Source organism: Heliangelus exortis, chromosome Z (genome assembly GCF_036169615.1).
Source record: "Heliangelus exortis chromosome Z, bHelExo1.hap1, whole genome shotgun sequence".
In the NCBI taxonomy this organism is placed as follows: domain Eukaryota; kingdom Metazoa; phylum Chordata; class Aves; order Apodiformes; family Trochilidae; genus Heliangelus; species Heliangelus exortis.
The window spans coordinates 42,033,002-42,049,668 of NC_092454.1; the positions used below are offsets into that span (position 1 = coordinate 42,033,002).

The 16,667-nt window shown below is 36.8% G+C and overlaps 1 protein-coding gene across 5 annotated transcripts in view; it reads left to right on the forward strand.

Annotated features, from left to right (window-relative positions):
• The window catches only part of TTC39B (tetratricopeptide repeat domain 39B), a 78,707-nt gene that overhangs the window by 14,040 nt on the left and 48,000 nt on the right, over window positions 1-16,667 (forward strand). For 2 of the 5 annotated variants that reach the window (XM_071731822.1, XM_071731824.1), the window contains exon 2: window positions 7,681-7,715. In XM_071731822.1, coding sequence (XP_071587923.1) covers window positions 7,681-7,715 — 35 coding nt within the window. Of the gene's footprint in view, window positions 1-7,678; window positions 7,720-16,202; window positions 16,222-16,667 lie in introns of those variants that run through there. The other 3 variants (XM_071731823.1, XM_071731825.1, XM_071731827.1) reach the window with 3 other exon arrangements.

The window sequence follows — 16,667 nt, forward strand, 5'->3', positions numbered from 1 at the left end:
AACTTCATAGATGAAATAAATACCATGCTAAAGTTGCTTGTGACTTTAATGTTTTTTTTAATGAAATTTCTGTGAAATGACTGAGTGATGACACTGAAGCTTTTGTAAAAACTTTAATGAGCTTGCCATAAAGTTCTCGCATGTCTGGTACAAAAAGAATTAAATATGAGGCGGTATGTGCAAGATAGACAGGAGAGATGGTCAGCTAATTTAAAAATGAAGAGAAAATCTATTCCTCTTCCTCTTAGAAGTGCTTTGTGCAAAAACAACTACAGGTCAAACTAACAAATGCAGGTCAAATAGCAGGAAGGTGCCAGTGTAAACAGTAGGAGAAGCCTGTGTGGTATGCAGCCAACTGCAACTGAAAACTGTACTCTTGCTTTTATGTACAAAATCTTGGATAAGAATCTGAACATGAATAACTGTTGACAGGAGCCATTTGCCTGTCAGTTAAAATGAAGAATATTGTGATCCTTTCCTTGCTGAGTGTGTAGCTTAAATCTGCTTATTTCCATTTTTCGGTCACAGAGAGAAGTGTTGTTTAAAATAGCACAAGCTCAGCCAGTTGTGTTCTGGACAAGGGAGACTGATGTCAGCTTACTGAGCTGTGCCCTGTCTTTAGAAGCAGTTTTAGGAAAGCCTTCATTTTGTTGCTCTGTCATGTAACTGGTCTGTCTCCCAAAGACTGACATTGCTGAATGTCATTCTTTTGGTTGATGTTCATTTTCAATCCTGCCCTGGTTTATACAGCTAGGCTCACAGGTTGTTTAAAAATTGCTGGGCTTGAATGAAGATGAAGGCAAAGTAGGAATTGTCTGCTTTTTAAAAGCAGACAGTGTTGATTAGTTGCAATTAATTATGGCAGGTGCTTTCATTACAGAATGTATTCTCTGTAAACAATGGAGAGTGGATTTGTTAAGACTCAATTTGCATGTCTTCTGCTAATTTTGGGGTGACCAGCTGTATCAAAAGGTCACAGCTTTCCAGAAAGCAATGGAGAAACCTTTTTTCTTGTGGGCACTGATATTTATTCAGCTAAATGACATTAAACTTTGTTTGGATTGCTAACTGTTCAGCAGCCCTTTAGACAACCAAATTACTGTAAAACTGGGTTCTATCTTGTTTTCTTTCTGGGAGTATGTTTTTTTTTTAAATGTTTGAGCATGGCCCCTAGTCAAATCACCCACATTGGTTAAGATCTTGATTGTGGCATGCTGTTGTACATAGCTGAGATTGAGTAAGTAAGTCCAAGATACTGCATTTGAGCATTGGCTTCTGACAGCTGAGGGTTATTCATCTGCAGTGGAAAACACTTAGCAAAACAGAATTCATCCAAAACAGCCACCAATGAGTTCACTCAGATCTCTGCAAAAACACTGCTATTACATGCAAATATTCCTGAGAACAAATTTTAAAAAGTAGATGGGTTATATTTATAGTTCAAGCCAGTAAGTTTGAAATAAAGTATCAACACAAAAATATGTGCATCATTTTCCTTTAGAGAAATCAAATTTGTTTTTTAGTTTTCATATCCAAATCCCTTGTACTGAGTAGAACGGAATTTCATTTCAGTTCTTGCTGCCTGAAGGCTATTTCAGTCTCAGGGAAGAGGAAATTATTTTCCTCTTTTGTAATAGCTAGTTCATGTCCTTCCCCTCTGAATTGGATGTTTTCCACTGGTTTCTTTTCCTAGGCTATAAGTCGTTGTGACACAGTGGCAAATAAAGTGGGTGTAGGTGACAGAGAAGAAGGGTTTGGGATGTCCCCTCGTCCTTTCACCCTTAAGTGTTTTTCTGCCAAGACAACCTTGAAAAAGCTTTTTCTCTCTTGTGTTCAGTTTCTTTTGATAGTAAGCATTAAGATGTAATTTAATACTGAGGTTTGCTTTCCTGATAGTTTGTTAAGTGGACTGCTTGTTTCTGTAAGGAATTACTGCAACAGGTCTCAAAAAGTGATGGCTAAAGAGCTGAGATTTTTAAGCTCTTTCTTCATAGTGCAAAGTAGTCTCACTTCTGAATAAATACTAGGAAGAATCTGTATTGTTGACATGCAAATAAATTGAATGTAATTTGGCTCATCAAAAGACAAGTTCTCTACATCAATACTTGGAGGATTAGCTCAAGATAACTGACACATTTGCTTCTGGGTCCTATTGCAACACTGGGAATTACCTTGTCTTTTAACACCTGGGAAAATTTGCAGTCGTAAGTAATATTTTCTCATGCCACTGCCTGTTTAAGCAGCAGTTGAATTCTGTCCTTACATGACACAGTCATCCGATTGTTAGTACTCAGGTGTCCATCACAGATTACGCTTCATAAGTCAAATTCTCGGAATTACTTTTTTTAGTTTGTGCAGATTATACCTGAAGTTTGTAGATGTGTGTAGATCACACAGAATCAGCCAGGTTACCCTACCATAACATCAGCAGATGTTACCCTACTTTTTTACAGCAGATGAATCAGAAAAAAGTTTCTGTAGCTCTATGTTGCTTTTTTTTTTTTAACTGACAAGTATTACAAGCTAAACTTCTATAACTTTAGACTAGTGAGCCTGTACTGTTGTTCTTCTCCATCACTTTTTTGGTGAAGTAGTAATTTCTGATATTTATTTCAGTAGAGTGGTTTCAGGGGAAGATGATGGGTACGTGCTGGATAAAACAAGTTCAAATGCCTTTCAGTCTATGAGGAAGATATAGGGAAACTGAGTATACTTTTGTTGGGAAAGAGCAGTATTCAGAAGGTACTTACAAAGGAATCTGTATGTGCCTTAGTGTCTGTAAACACACAGTAAACTGGATAGTGTAAAAGCATCATTGGCTCAAGTCATAGTGCATGAGTTGGTTTGAACAAATTCTCCATGGAGAACTGCAGATAAGTAAGTGCTCCTTATGTAACAAAAGCCATCAGTTTTATGGCACTTGGCTGATGTCGAACCCAGTAATTTGTGCTTAGATGAACTGTAATGTTGTGTGCTTCTCAGACTCTTAATTTGCAGATAGTATCAGTGCTTATTCCCACTGGTGTGCTCCATTAGTTAGCACCCTGCCTGCAAAATATGAACGTGATGCAGGAAAAATAAGGCATGATGACAACTAAAGCCCGGTGTGGATTTTGTTGCTGAGAGTTTATTTGCGTGAGCTAGAGATTAGGAAGTTACTTCTGCTGCATTTGGTGAATTGAAAAGATTGAGCTTTTAAGTATCTCTTACAGTAAGTCATGTTCTACCTCTTGCACTCTTTTCAGGGCATCTTTTCTGTTACCTATCCATTCTATGATATGGGATGGTATCTTAAATGTTTATTAGCACGCGAGAGGACTGAACTCTTCTGCAGTTTTCATCTTTTTGATGTTGGATATTAAAAATTTGCTTTCTGCTGCTTGCAGATTAATTTAAGGATCACATTAACAGCATGAACTGGAATTTAATTTCCTTTTAAAATTACAGTCTTTCAGTCTTTCTTTGGATTGTTGCTTGCTATAATACTTGAACCTCTGTGTATGATCACTTTAATTTTTACATCTGCATCTCCTCATTCGAGACTGACTGACTCAATGATCCCAGTCACTTTAAAGGGAATGTATTTTGTTATTCTGATTTGTTTTTCATAATGCTTTATGGCAGAATATTTTTTTAATAATTTTGTTAGTTTTGAGTAAATTGATTAAAAATTGCGTTGAACAGAAAGAAGCCTTGGAGAAATTCTGTTAGAAACAATTTAATTAAGATCTTCAATGGACAACCACTTTTCTTCTTGTTTACTCAGCTAATTCTTAAAATAATGTCTTTCATTGGATACCTCTTCAACACTACATCAATGTAGCAAGTAAATAAAGAAAAAAAGGGGCTTATCAAGTCCAGAGTGTGTTTACAGTTTCTTCAACCAAGAAATGTTTTTAATATTCTCAAGTAAACATGTTTTTTTCAAACGGCGTCATGTCTTCTCTAGTTCTTTATTAATTAGATCTAAATTTTGTTTGGGTTTTGGGTTGGCTTTTGGGTTTGTTTTGTTTTGTTTTGTTTTTTCTGGCTTCCTCCCTGTCCCACTGCAACTGGTGTCCTATTAACCCGTTTATAGTAACAAAATCTTAGTCACATGCTGCATTCTGTAAATGGTAGCTCTGGGCTATTCTAGCAATTCCTTGGATAAAGTCTAATTCTAAATTTCTAATTTCTGAAGTAAATTTCAACAGACTAGTGGAGAAGAGAGAGCATGTTCTGAGTACTTCTGAAACCTTTCGTATCTTGGTTAGGAGCATGATGAATCCCAGAACTTGATCAGGGAGGAGCTGTTCTGGGTTCCTCAATTGCAGTATTTTGCCTTACATTTTAGGATGAGAGAACTTTTTTGCTGTAATAGGCATGAAATGGAGTAGAAGAAATTCTTCTTTTTATATTATTTTTTTTTTTTATATGTGGAATCAGTGGACTCTGTAGAGCCAGCTGCAAACTTGTGTGGGAGACGTCAAATTGAATGCCTTGTACTAATCTGCTTTGTGTGTGCTGGGAATGGGAAGGCACAGGAGAACGTGAGCAAAACTGTGGTGTTTTTCCTCTTTTTTTTTTTTTTTTAAATATAAAAATAGTAGCCTTCAGCAATGTTTTTAGCTCCCTTGATAAATCTCTTGAGGGAGGCTGTGGTTATTCCCTGTGTTTTGGTACAGAGTATGGGGGGGGAGTCGGAATATCAAGGTAGTTCTTCTCCTTGTAGGTTTAGACATGCATTTGACCAGTATGAATAGCAGGGAACAAAATTCAGCAGGAACCAGGCAAAGGAGACCCTTAGATAGACAGAGTGAAAATCATCTCTGTGGAGAGGGACCTGTGGGTCCTGATGGACAAGAAGTGCAGTGTGAGTGAGCAGTGCGCTGCTGCAGCAGGGATGAAGGCAGTGATGAATGGAATGCTGCTTGTGCCATCAAGGGCATCACTAGCAGAGATAAAGAAGTCATTAACCCACTCTACTGTTTGCTTGTCAGACCACACCTGGAACATTGTGTTCAGTTCTGGTCTCTGCTACGCAAAAAAGGTGTGGGGATGGTTTCGAGAAGGGCCACAAAGATGATGACAGGACTGGGAAGCCTCTCAAATGAGGAAAGGCTGAGAGCTGGGTTTGTTCTGCCTTGAGAAAAGGAGTCAGTCAGTGAGTACAATCAACCCTTGGAATAATATCCATAGGGATGTGGAAGATTCCTCAACACTGGACACTTAGGATTTAAGACTGTCTTGTCCAGGTGGCACTTCTGCCAAGAAAGGTTGGACCAGATGATCCTTGAGATCCCTTCCAACATGGTATTACATGGTTTTACGATATCTCTAGCTTCCTTCTTGTATGTAGCTGCTGTTCTCAGGTTCAGAAGAGCAGGCAAAAGGTTCACATCACAGACATTTTTACATTTTGGCTTAAACTTGTGGTTGCTGCTGTTCTTCAGAAGTTTTTGACAGTTAACAGTAGCTGGAGTTCAGCTTGTCTGGTTTGCTTCATAGGAAAAATGGAGATGTGCTCAAAAAGCTGCCAGTGTGTTTTGTTCATTTTTAAAAAAATTATCCTCTTGTGTCTCGATGTGGCTCAAGCTTCTGTTCAGAGAAGCACTTTTTAATTAGGATAATGATGACTTCTATCAGTGTGTGGGGTGGCACATAGATTCAGGGTTTCTATTCAGGATGCTTGTTCCTTTTGGTTTCTGTTCAGCTTTCTGTAGCTGCTCCGCTCTCTTCAGATCAGGCTTGATTTATTGGCTGCTTCTAAGTTAACTACTGTAGTCTTCACAGTAGCTCTTGTTCTACCTACTTTAGTATAATCAGCTGGTAAACTTATCTTGAAAGAAAGCATTTGGTAGTAACATTTCTTTAGATATGTTAATGTTACTCCTTGTCAGTGGTAGCTGCAGGCAATAAAGAACATGCAATCTCAGTAGCTGAAAACTGACTTGGTAGCATATTCTATCTGTGAAGGATGACAGAAGCCTTCTGCTTGTTTTTAGTTCTGAAAGGAGATTTCTCCTCAAATAAGTAACATTTTCTGGGTGGTGGATCACAGTCATATAATACATTGCTTAATTTGTCCTGTGGCAAACAAAACAGTACTTAATGCGTCATTACAATGTCTGAATATTTGTCAACTGCATTTTTTTCTCAGAAATGCAAATTCAAATTTCATGAAGCATAGGTCTGTCTTCTGAAGTATTAGTGAATGTAGGCTTCAGTCTCATCTTACCATGTTTAAGGCAAACACTTAAAACACTCATCCTCCACATCATTGAGTGGACTGCCTTGAAACTGCAGTTGATGTTTTAGCAAGGTACTTAAGTTGTTTCTTTTATTTTTGTGGGTTTTGGTCTGAAAACATTTTTTGACAGCTAGATGCAAGCACTGTAGTTTTTGTTGTTAGTGGTTACATGAGAGATGAGAATGCTGTTTGGGATTTTTATTATCTTATTATGCCTTTACACAGCAAGTCAGTGTTATTGCTGGGATGCATTAAAAATTGGAACAATCTGTTCTATCGTGCTTCCACTTCTGCTGATGGAAAGAGCAGAAAAGGTGATAACAAATAGGAAATGGTTTCTGTTTGAGCAGTGACTGAGTAAGGTAGCAAATTTTTGGCGTGGAAAAGAGATTATTTGAACGAGATAAGAGGTTTTTAAAATTATGTCAAAGAAAGAGCAAGTAGGAATTGATTCTACACTGTCTTTTAATTCAAAACTTAGGGACTTAAACAAAGTTAGTAGGAGCCAGGCTCAACTAGAAATTGTTTCAAATGAAATGGGTGGCAGGCTTGTGAAATTCCTTACTAAAGTCATGAGAAGCCTACATGGCATGAAGGGGAGACTGGATTGATACTTGGAGCAGAGATGTCCTGAAAATACCCCATTAAGGCCTAGAATTTTCTGAGTTGCAAGAGACTGGATATGGAGTGGAGTGGAGAGAAGGATGTAGGATGTAGGATGTAGGATGGAGGGATGTTTGCCCTGTTCTCTCTGCTACATGCTTATACAAACCCATTTTGGAAACTGGATAGAGAAACAGATGACCCTTGAGCTGAACCGTTCTGACCATTTCTACTTTGCTTCCTTTATTTTAATTAGATGTGTGAACCTAGTCGGAAATAGTTTTGAATCTTTGTGTAGACATCTTCTGGATGTCTGTACCAAGCTGTTCATGTAGTGGGCTCATGATGTATGAACTGGATGTGTATGCACTCTGTCTGTAATGCATCCTAGACTTACTGCGTGTACTCTGGCCAACCTACTTATCAGCTGTATCCTTAGAACAATTAATATTTTGGTTTTTTCCTTAATATGTGGATATACAAGCCAGCTAGTGAATCTGGTGTACATCAGATGTGCTGTGCAGATCCTGGGGCATAGGTCTGTGTTACATGGAACTTTGGAAGTCTGAACAAGAAGAGGTCCTTCATTTCATTTATTTGTAGTCTTATATAGTAGGCCCATAGGAAACGTATCTGTTTGGGTAATTATTTGTACTGAAAGCATAACAAAAAGCCGTAAGACTGCGAATATTCTGATTATTACTGTATATTAATTAAGTCTTATTAATACTTAATACTTCCCCATAATTAAGTGTTATCTAGTAATGGTAACTTTCTGCTCTGTTACAGAAAGAGTTCAGAAACACATATATGTTTGATTGAAAGTTTTTTTTCTTTCTCTTTTGCAGGAAAATTTTGAAGATGCCTTTGAAAACATCCCTGTGTAAGTAGATTTTTTAAAAAATGTGTATATTTTTATCAAAACTTATTACACAGCAATGAAATACTGCATACAAACCATTTCAGGGAAGCATCATTTTATAGGCACTGAGTACATGAATGTTTTCCAGAACAGTTAAGACCCCCAGGAGTTGGGAAATGAAAGTGTAATTACGTTGATGAATCTGATGAAGTATTTGTCAAAATAAATTTAAAAGAATGAAAGAAATAAAAGAATTATAAAAAGTTTCTAAAAAATTTTTTTCTGTCAAAAAGAATTTTAAAAAGGGAATTTAGTAATTTTAGTGATTTACTGACAGCTCTAGACATTTCTTCATGGTGGAAAAAGCAATACTGGGAAAACTGGGGATCACAGATTGTTCAGGACCATCTATGCAAGATTTTCAAGTGGAAATTGCTGTACTTAATATGGTATGTTACACAGATGTTATTCCCTAATGACATGCAATGTAGTAATTGTTGGCATTGAATTCCATGCTGAAGCAACACCTTCCTTAAACTGTGATGGAAACAGATGTTGCTGTTCATAAGTAGTTTTAGTGTTCAGGGGTTTTTGTTTTTTGGTTTTTTTTTTGTGCGATAAAGCACGTTAGAAGGAGACTTTAGTGATATCTTCAGATTACTAAACACTTCTAGATGAAGGAGCAGTAGCTTTGAACTGAATTTAGTTACCAAAGTTCCCATGGCTGTGGATTATATTATTTTATTATTTATTTTATTTATGGTATTACATTTGTATTATGATTACTTTTTCTTCCTTTGACTCCTAAAGCAGTTGGTCTATGATCAGATAACTTCTTTCTTGCTCTTGCTTCCCTCAGAAGAGGAAAGAAAGTGACTGCAATATTTACTTTGAGAGTATTTTTCAAACACTCATTCCTTCTGTGAGACTGTTGTTTTGTTGTTTCTACTGATATGTGAGCTGGGCATGAATGTTTATTACTGGCACGTAGAGCTTTGGTTTATTCTTCCTGAGGCTATCTTCTGTGCTCACAGAGACACGGCAGTGTAGAAGTTAGGCTGATGTTACTTTATTCTCAGCATCATACTCTTCTTTCAAGTTTTGTGTATATATTTGAGGACTCACACTTTTATACTGACTTACAGTATGAATAAAGGCACTAGTAGTATTCAAAGAAAAAGTGTTTCTAGTTTTCTGTGTTTTTTTCTGAATTTTCTACTATCATTTCATCTTTTATCATCAATATAAGACAACAGAAATTGCTATGAAAATGGTTGCGATTCTTCCTTTTTGGAAGAAAAGTTTGGAGCTCCATTTCAGTGGATTTGATCTATATCTTGTCTAATTTGAATTAGCTGTTTGCAGTCAGTTGGGAGAAGATTCTACAGATATAAACATGAACAGCACTGCTCCTCCAAGCTATTACGATTTTTCAGTTATACTGTTGTACTTTGAATGGAAAATGGTATTTGGAGTAGATCTGTGTCATGGAGGGCTATAAAAAGTTGTGATGTTACTTTCTCACAATGTTACTGGCCTTGAAGTATTTTTCAGGTAGGGAGCATATGTAGCCTTTGGTTAGTGAACTTTATAAAAGAACTGTAAATTCTTAGCCATCCTAGTTAGCAGAGAAGGAAATTTTTTACTGAGAAAGCTTTGCAAGATTCTCAAAAGCATTGATAACTCATACTGTCATCATCTTGTTATATTTATATGCTTTTATTAATGTCTACAGTAAGTTTTTAGTAGTTGGTATTTTTTTCTGGGGTTGTTGGTGTGCCCAGTAGCTGTTAGAAGAGTGTCCCATGACTGCTGAACTAACTGAGCTTTATTTTATAGAGATTATTGTCTTACGAACTTACACCTTCCTGCACCAGATGACTCAAGCTTTCCCTGCATATGTCTTCATGACCTAATTACCTCTTCTTTCCCCCAGCTGCTCCTCCTCTCTGGCTAACAAGTTGTGCCAGTGAGGTTTAGATTGGATATTAGGGAAAACTTTTCTACTGAAAAGTTTGCCAAGCTTTGGTACAGGCTGCCCAGGGAAGTGGTGGAGTTGCAGTTCCTGGAAGTATTTGAAAGACATGTAGATGTGTTGCTCAGGGTCATGATTTAGTGGTGGACTTGGCAGTACAAGGTGAAGGGTTGGACTTCATGATTTTAAAGGTCATTTCCAACCAGTACAACTCTGTGATTCTAAGTAGCTTCATTTTTCATCAGACCAACAAAATGGAAATTGAAGTATTATACTGTGGCCTTTTCCTCAGTAAATATTCATTCAGGTATTTCTCCAATATCTAGATATTGATTTTTAACTGACTCAAGTCAACTGCTTCTCTCTCAAATTTGGCTGGTTGAAACTGGCCATTAGGTCAAATATGAAGAACATGGGAACATGTGGGTGGGTGAACAGTTGGTATAACTGTGTGCATGGTTCCCTTTGAAAATGTGATTTTTGGAGAAGTAGTTCAATTTGAGTATTTGAGTAGTAAGGGAAGAACTTTATCTGTGTTTAGACAATCAGCTACTCTGCAGTTATGGAAATTTTATGGAAAAGTGCTAATTCTGTTTTATCTTCACTGGATTCTTCACTTGGTGTTAATTTCATAAAGTACAGTTATTTTTAAAAAGTGCCTAGGAAACTGAATAAAACCATGGGACTTTTAATGATGGTCTTCAATCTTGCCTTTCCTGGAACATTCTGAATGTAGTTTTCAAATTATGCTGGTAATTTGCCAGTGGGGAAGCCTTTCCCTAGCATACTGATACCTTAGTTATTCTTGACCTTGTCCTGTCTAGATATTATGCTAAGTTTTTCCTTTAGGAATACAGTAGTAGAGATTTGGAAAGATTACTACATTGAAACAATGAATTACCAGATATTCAACCTTTTGGGAAGCTGTATATTTGATGTTGCTTTTGATAATGTTAATTTTGAAATTTTCCTTTGTATCAATGTTTTATCCTCTCTTTCAGATGAGAAAGTGGTATTGTTATAGTTCTGATTATATACCTGGCATTGGTTTGACTGGCTTATTGCAATTTGGTTATACCCAATTGAATTTAACTGAAGTGGATTTTTTTTTTTTTAATTTTTTTTTTTTTTAGAAAGAGAGTCACTCTTTACTTAGGAGATCAGAGCTGGTTCAGGTTCTGTCTTATCAACTTGCTGGTTTAGAGAATTTGCAAAGGGTGTGTGGGAACCGTGTATTCATAGTATTTTGTGCACCACTCTAATTCTTTGTGTGAAATATGTGGAGTAACACTGTTCCACGCATTGTTCCAGTTAATGCTAGAAAATAGTTTTTCTAATCTTGGATTTCACTGGCTTTGTTCACTAAATGCTACTACTAAACTGTAGATACCAGGTTCTGCAGGTTAAATGTTGAAAGAGCGATGCGTTATCTTAATAGGATAACACCCTTCTCTAAATCTCTAGTGCTGGCTGTCGTATCTGAGGACAGGTCCAGGAGGAAATCAGTCTTTGCTCCGATTGTCTAAATGGATTAGATTCTTTATCCAAACTCTTTTGTGATCTTCTACTTGTGTAGGCTACTGTAGGTATACACAGCAGCTCCAGACCAGATTTTGTCCAAAGTACTTGCTTTGGGGAAAAGTGAAGGGACTGTTAAATGAAGTTCTACTTGTAAATGCAGTTCTTAACTCACTGGTCTTAAAGCCAAGGAAAGGCTGCTACAGAAGCTTAGTCTGCCATTTTGCTTATAGCAAGCTGTAGGATTTCATGCAGTATCTTTTCTTTCAAAAAGAGTTACTGAGTTTTCAAAGTCCTGGCTTGGCGATAACTCTTGATATAGTATCTTCACCCTTACAAAGGAAATAAGTGGGATATATGTGAAAGTACATTTGTCATTACATGGTTGTGTAACTGGTTTCAGATTGGCCTATTCTATTGAAAAAGAACCTGAGTAATGGGACATAAATGGTTCTTCTTCTTTTGGAAATTCAAACCTGTGGAAAGAAGTTTTGTTGTGGTAAACTACTTTTTACCAACTATTTGTCCACGTTTCTACTGGAGTGTGTGCTTATTTTAAGTTTTGGGTGGATCTATTTCACTAGGTAACTGTGTTAGCTGCCAGGCATCTACAGGTTCAAAAACATATACGGATGGAACAGACTTATGTATGTTGTTCTTTTACTTAGGTCTTGATAAAAATGCTTGGTAAAAAATCTAGTACCTGAATCTTACCACGGTAAAACTTTAATTTCAGTGTTGAACAAGGTGATTATCAACTGCTTAAGACTTTTTTTCCCCCTACATATTTCTGCTACTTTAATTTTTGGACACATTACTTAGAAATACTTATGGTAGAACGGAGGGATCTGTGTTTTTTGTTGCCAGAGTATGATTTTATAAAATATCTCTTCTTTGGTTTTACACGATTAAGAGAGGTTTGAGTTCTGACAAATTTTAACCACTGCAATATTATGCCTAAAATGTACTGCTCTTGTTGCTGCTATTTTGATTTCTGTATGTATTTCTCAATTTGTTAGGAACTTGCATGAAATCTTAATTGTATTTGGATTTCCTCCTATCTCATTCTAGTTACTGTTTCTTAAAATGTCACCTATATGTGACAGAAGTTACCATTATGCTTATGCCAGTAAATAAGAATGTTCAGAGTAACTTTTATGTCAGCTGCCCAGCTACCGTGTGGACTGGATGATCTTAACAGGTCTTTTCCAAGCTGAACAATTCTGTGAGTCCATGTTTAAAGAAGGTGCTTTGTAGTTGCCTTTGGGAAGAAACATAGTAATCTGTGTGGCTGCTGCAAGCTGCTCGTATGCCAGGAAGTCTTCATATTGTGATATTTGTCTAGGAATTTCTGACACCAGACCGCAATTGATGGCCACAGTGGAAAGATAGTGAGGTCTCAATTAAACACATTTGAAAGATGAAGTAGTGAAAAGGTGTGATGTGATGGCCACAGTGGAAAGATAGTGAGGTCTCAATTAAACACATTTGAAAGATGAAGTAGTGAAAAGGTGGGAGATGGCGTTCTGTAGAAAGGCAAACAGATTATTCTTTTTGATTAATAATAGAATTAGTAGGATTTTCTCTATTAGTTTCAGCAGAAAGAGGCATATTTCATTGCTGTATTACCATTCCTCTTTTACTTTTCCTACCCGAAGCTGGATACTGTTAATCCTTGATCCTACCAAAGCAGCTCTGTGTGGAATTACTGGGGTGATAGATTAAGGGCCAGAAGTGTTTAAGGAAGTTAGAGCAGGTTATCCTTGTAATCTTAGAAGTGCAGTTAAGATTTCTGTTACACCTGCACATGTGTGTTTTGACAATCACTTACGATGAGCAGCTGAAGAAGTGGCCCTAAATTAAAATTTGAGTTTAGGGACCTGAAGACTTCTTAAGAACAGTTCATGTCTCTGTAAATTTGAACTCAACTCATTCAGACATTGTTTGAAGATAGTGAGACAGCTGTGACAATTTAAGCAATATAAGTGTTATTTTCATAAGTTTGGTCCCATAGGCCAAAGGGAAAAAAAGCCAGTAAAAGTTTTTTTGTTTGTTTGTTTTTTGGGTTTTGTTTTGGTTTTTTTTTTTTTGTATTCACTAAATAACATTTACAAACTACATAAATATAACACAGTAGCTACTTGATATTGTCAGTCTCAAGATTTGTGACAGCAGCCTAATCTCACTGATACTTCTCTACCCCAAACTGTTCATGGCTTAGAAATTTTCCAAGTTTGAGGGGTTCTGGGTGGGCAATAATTATGTCATTCCTAACTCTTCTGTATTTATTGCAACTGCATCCTTTGCCTCTAGTGTAAAGATTTCTATGTGTGTTTTTATTTGAGTAGAAGTCTTCAGGCCACATTGTGCAAGATTTAAAATTTGGATCTTCTGTTGACTTTGAAATGTGCAATTCCACCTGTGTGCATAGCTTCTTAGAAGACAAGGAGGGGGGAAAAAAGCAGGAGGTGAGGGAATAAAAAACCCCGGAACACTAAAGAAACAGAGAAGGGACATTCCGCACAGAACTGGAAGCCTTCACTGAAATGCTGGTGCACAGGAAAATACCACAGGCTATTTTTGTGCAATACGGTGTTCACCTAAGAAGTTTGTCCTACTTGAGCTTAAATATTTGGGTTGCTGCTTGTGGCTTGCTCTTCCATGAAAAATAAATTAATACTGTGGCAGTAAACTCACATTGTGTTTTGGGGTGGGGTTCCTGGAGACTTGGGGAGCAGTTTGAATTAGCATGTAGGAAGCTCAGTTTTGTTCTGCTCTGCATGATCTACTGATCACAGCTCTGTTTTCTTTCTATATTATGTCAGAAAGTTAATGTTTATCCTGCGCTTTAATAAAGATTGCATAATGCAGCTTCCAGTTGTGCAAATTAAGAATTGCCTTCTCTAAATAACTTCAGAGATTGAAAGAGATACAGATTCTTAATGTTTCGGCCTGGTGGTACAGTCTCCAAGTCATTAGTATTTTAGTTAAGAAAATGAAAAGGTGAGCTCTAGTAGAGATTTAAAAAAAAACAAACCAAAAACTTGTAGGCTATAAATTGCTTGCGTACTGAGTAGGAGGATTGCTTTTGTGGAACAAGGATTGAAAACCCAATTTGCCACATTCTTTATTTTAAACTATCACACCAACAAAAAGTTCTTGGTATTTAATAATATCAGGTTTTTTGTTGGTTTGTTTGGGGTTTTTTCTATTTCCTTCCAGATAATTGAAAACTGTCAGAGCATTTTGGAAAAAATCTTGAGTGTACATTAGTGGATTTTTCTAAGACAGTCCAAGGACTGAACGTGTGTTGATACTTACAGACAGAAAGCTTGCTTTTGTTAGTTTTGTGGAAATGTGCTCCTGACTTTCTCAGCTTCTACTGGCAAATACTTTCTGGGGCCTCAAGCACTGATTGTCTGCAACGTACTCTGAGTTGAAGACAGAACACTGTATTTCTTTTTGTGTGAATGGAGCTGATTATTTGTGACTGCTCGACCTTGATTCCAAGCTGGTTTGTTTTATATGCAGTCAAGATGAGAAAAATCCTGGCATGTTGACTGTCCCTGCGCCAAATGATGTTAATATGAGAAGTGAAAATACACATAAGCACTATTTCCAAGTCACATAATGGAGAAATCTGGTATCTCTGATGTCCATGGTCTTTAACAATATCAGGCACAACTTCAGGGAAAAGGTAGAAACATCCTGATTTTAAAGGTGCTTTTGCCTGTAAAATACAGCTGTGCATCTCATCTTTTTTCTGCAAAGCCTGTTTTACGTGATCATAGCCTTTGTTTCCTAAGGTGTTCTAGGAGATACTGTGCCACTCTTTCCTAGTAAGGAAGGTTGCATCCTTACTTGTATTTTCAGGAGTAAATTATTTTAAGTAGATTGGCCAGAAGTATTACTGCCTGTACAATTTAGCACCCATCTGAAATGCCTATATGCACTATAGTTTCCTGCACTTTTTTAAAAAAGGCTTTCTTTGAGTCATTATTGTGAGTAAATCTCAGTTTATGGCAGTAAATGTAGCTAGGAATAGGTGTTTTTAGCCCAGGAGCTAAACAGCTTTAAAGAATACTTTTTGAACATATTGGTAGAGGACATAGTTTAATTTTCTGCTTCCTGAGTCCTGTATGCTCAGTGTTCCCATATATCATTTGGAAAGAGCAGACCAAGGGGATGAAATTATCTGTTGCAGCTCTTTTGATTCTGAGTCTTACATTCTACTACTGTTGTTGATACTCAGGACAGTAACTGTTTATGAGCTGCCACTCTGTGCTAGCTAAAAATTTGGATTTTTGTGAAAAAAATGTCAAAATTAATAAAAAAACGTGGATTTGTTTGACTTCTGTCAAATAGTGAAAATCAAACATGAGTTAGCTACTTTTCTTCAGTGCTGTTTGCTATCAATTCTTTAATTTATTTATTTATTTGTTTATTTATTTATTTATTTTCCCCCCCTGTAGTTGCATTAGTATATTTTTCCTTTTCTACCTGACTTTAATTCTAGTGCCTTATTTTAATCAGGAAATGCAGAGAGAACTCCCTTTTAGCCCCTAAGTATAACTCACTTTGCATTCCTTATGTCTCCATTTTCTTCTTGCAGTTAGGAGTGATGGATTAGAACTAGGCTGCAGCACAGATTGGGAAAATCTCCCAGCATCCTCTTCCCGCAGAGGCATCAGCTTCCAGCGTTTGACTGTAGCTGCTTCCACTCTAACTGACATTTCTTTTGAATTCGGAGATGGAGAGTGCCTATGATGCCAGCTACTGGCTGGTGAACTTCTATTCTTTTGTTGTTACTGCTTGGTAATTCAGTAATGAAACCCTATGGATATTGAGATATAAAACAATCAGCCTGTCTTTTTTTTTTTTTTTTTTTTTTCCTGTGTGTGTGTGTGTATATTTTTGTTTTTGGGTTTTTTTTGTGTGTGTGTGTATGGTGGAAAAAGAAGAGAGTGAAAGAAGCAGCACTTACTTTTCTATAAGGACTGTATTTACATACCTGAAGTAAACTGAATTAATCCTGTAAGTATATTATCTCTGCCTACCAGTCCCTGTAGTAATTTATGGAGTTTTATCTGTGAAAAATTACTTTGGCAGGTATGTCGAATGCTTAAACCACAAAAATTCTTTTAGCTGGATTTCCTTGAAGAGGAGGGAAAAGTTTTATATTCACAATGCGTCTATGAAATAATTGTTTTTCCTCTGCACTTAGCTGTGGTGAACGATGCTTTTAGGGAGCAGAAGCTTCCCTGCTGATGTCAGTGCTTAATCAGCTCTGATGCTGAAGGTTGTAGAACACTGCAAGGTGTGTATTTTAGGATGCCATTCTTTAAAATCGGGTAATTTAAGTATTAGACTTGTAGGTATTTTCTTCATGTACAGAGCATGTCTTCTGATCTTGCTAGCTTTGCTGATTTAACCACTTGAGGTTATATAATTTTTTACTTAAATGATTTATTACATGGGAT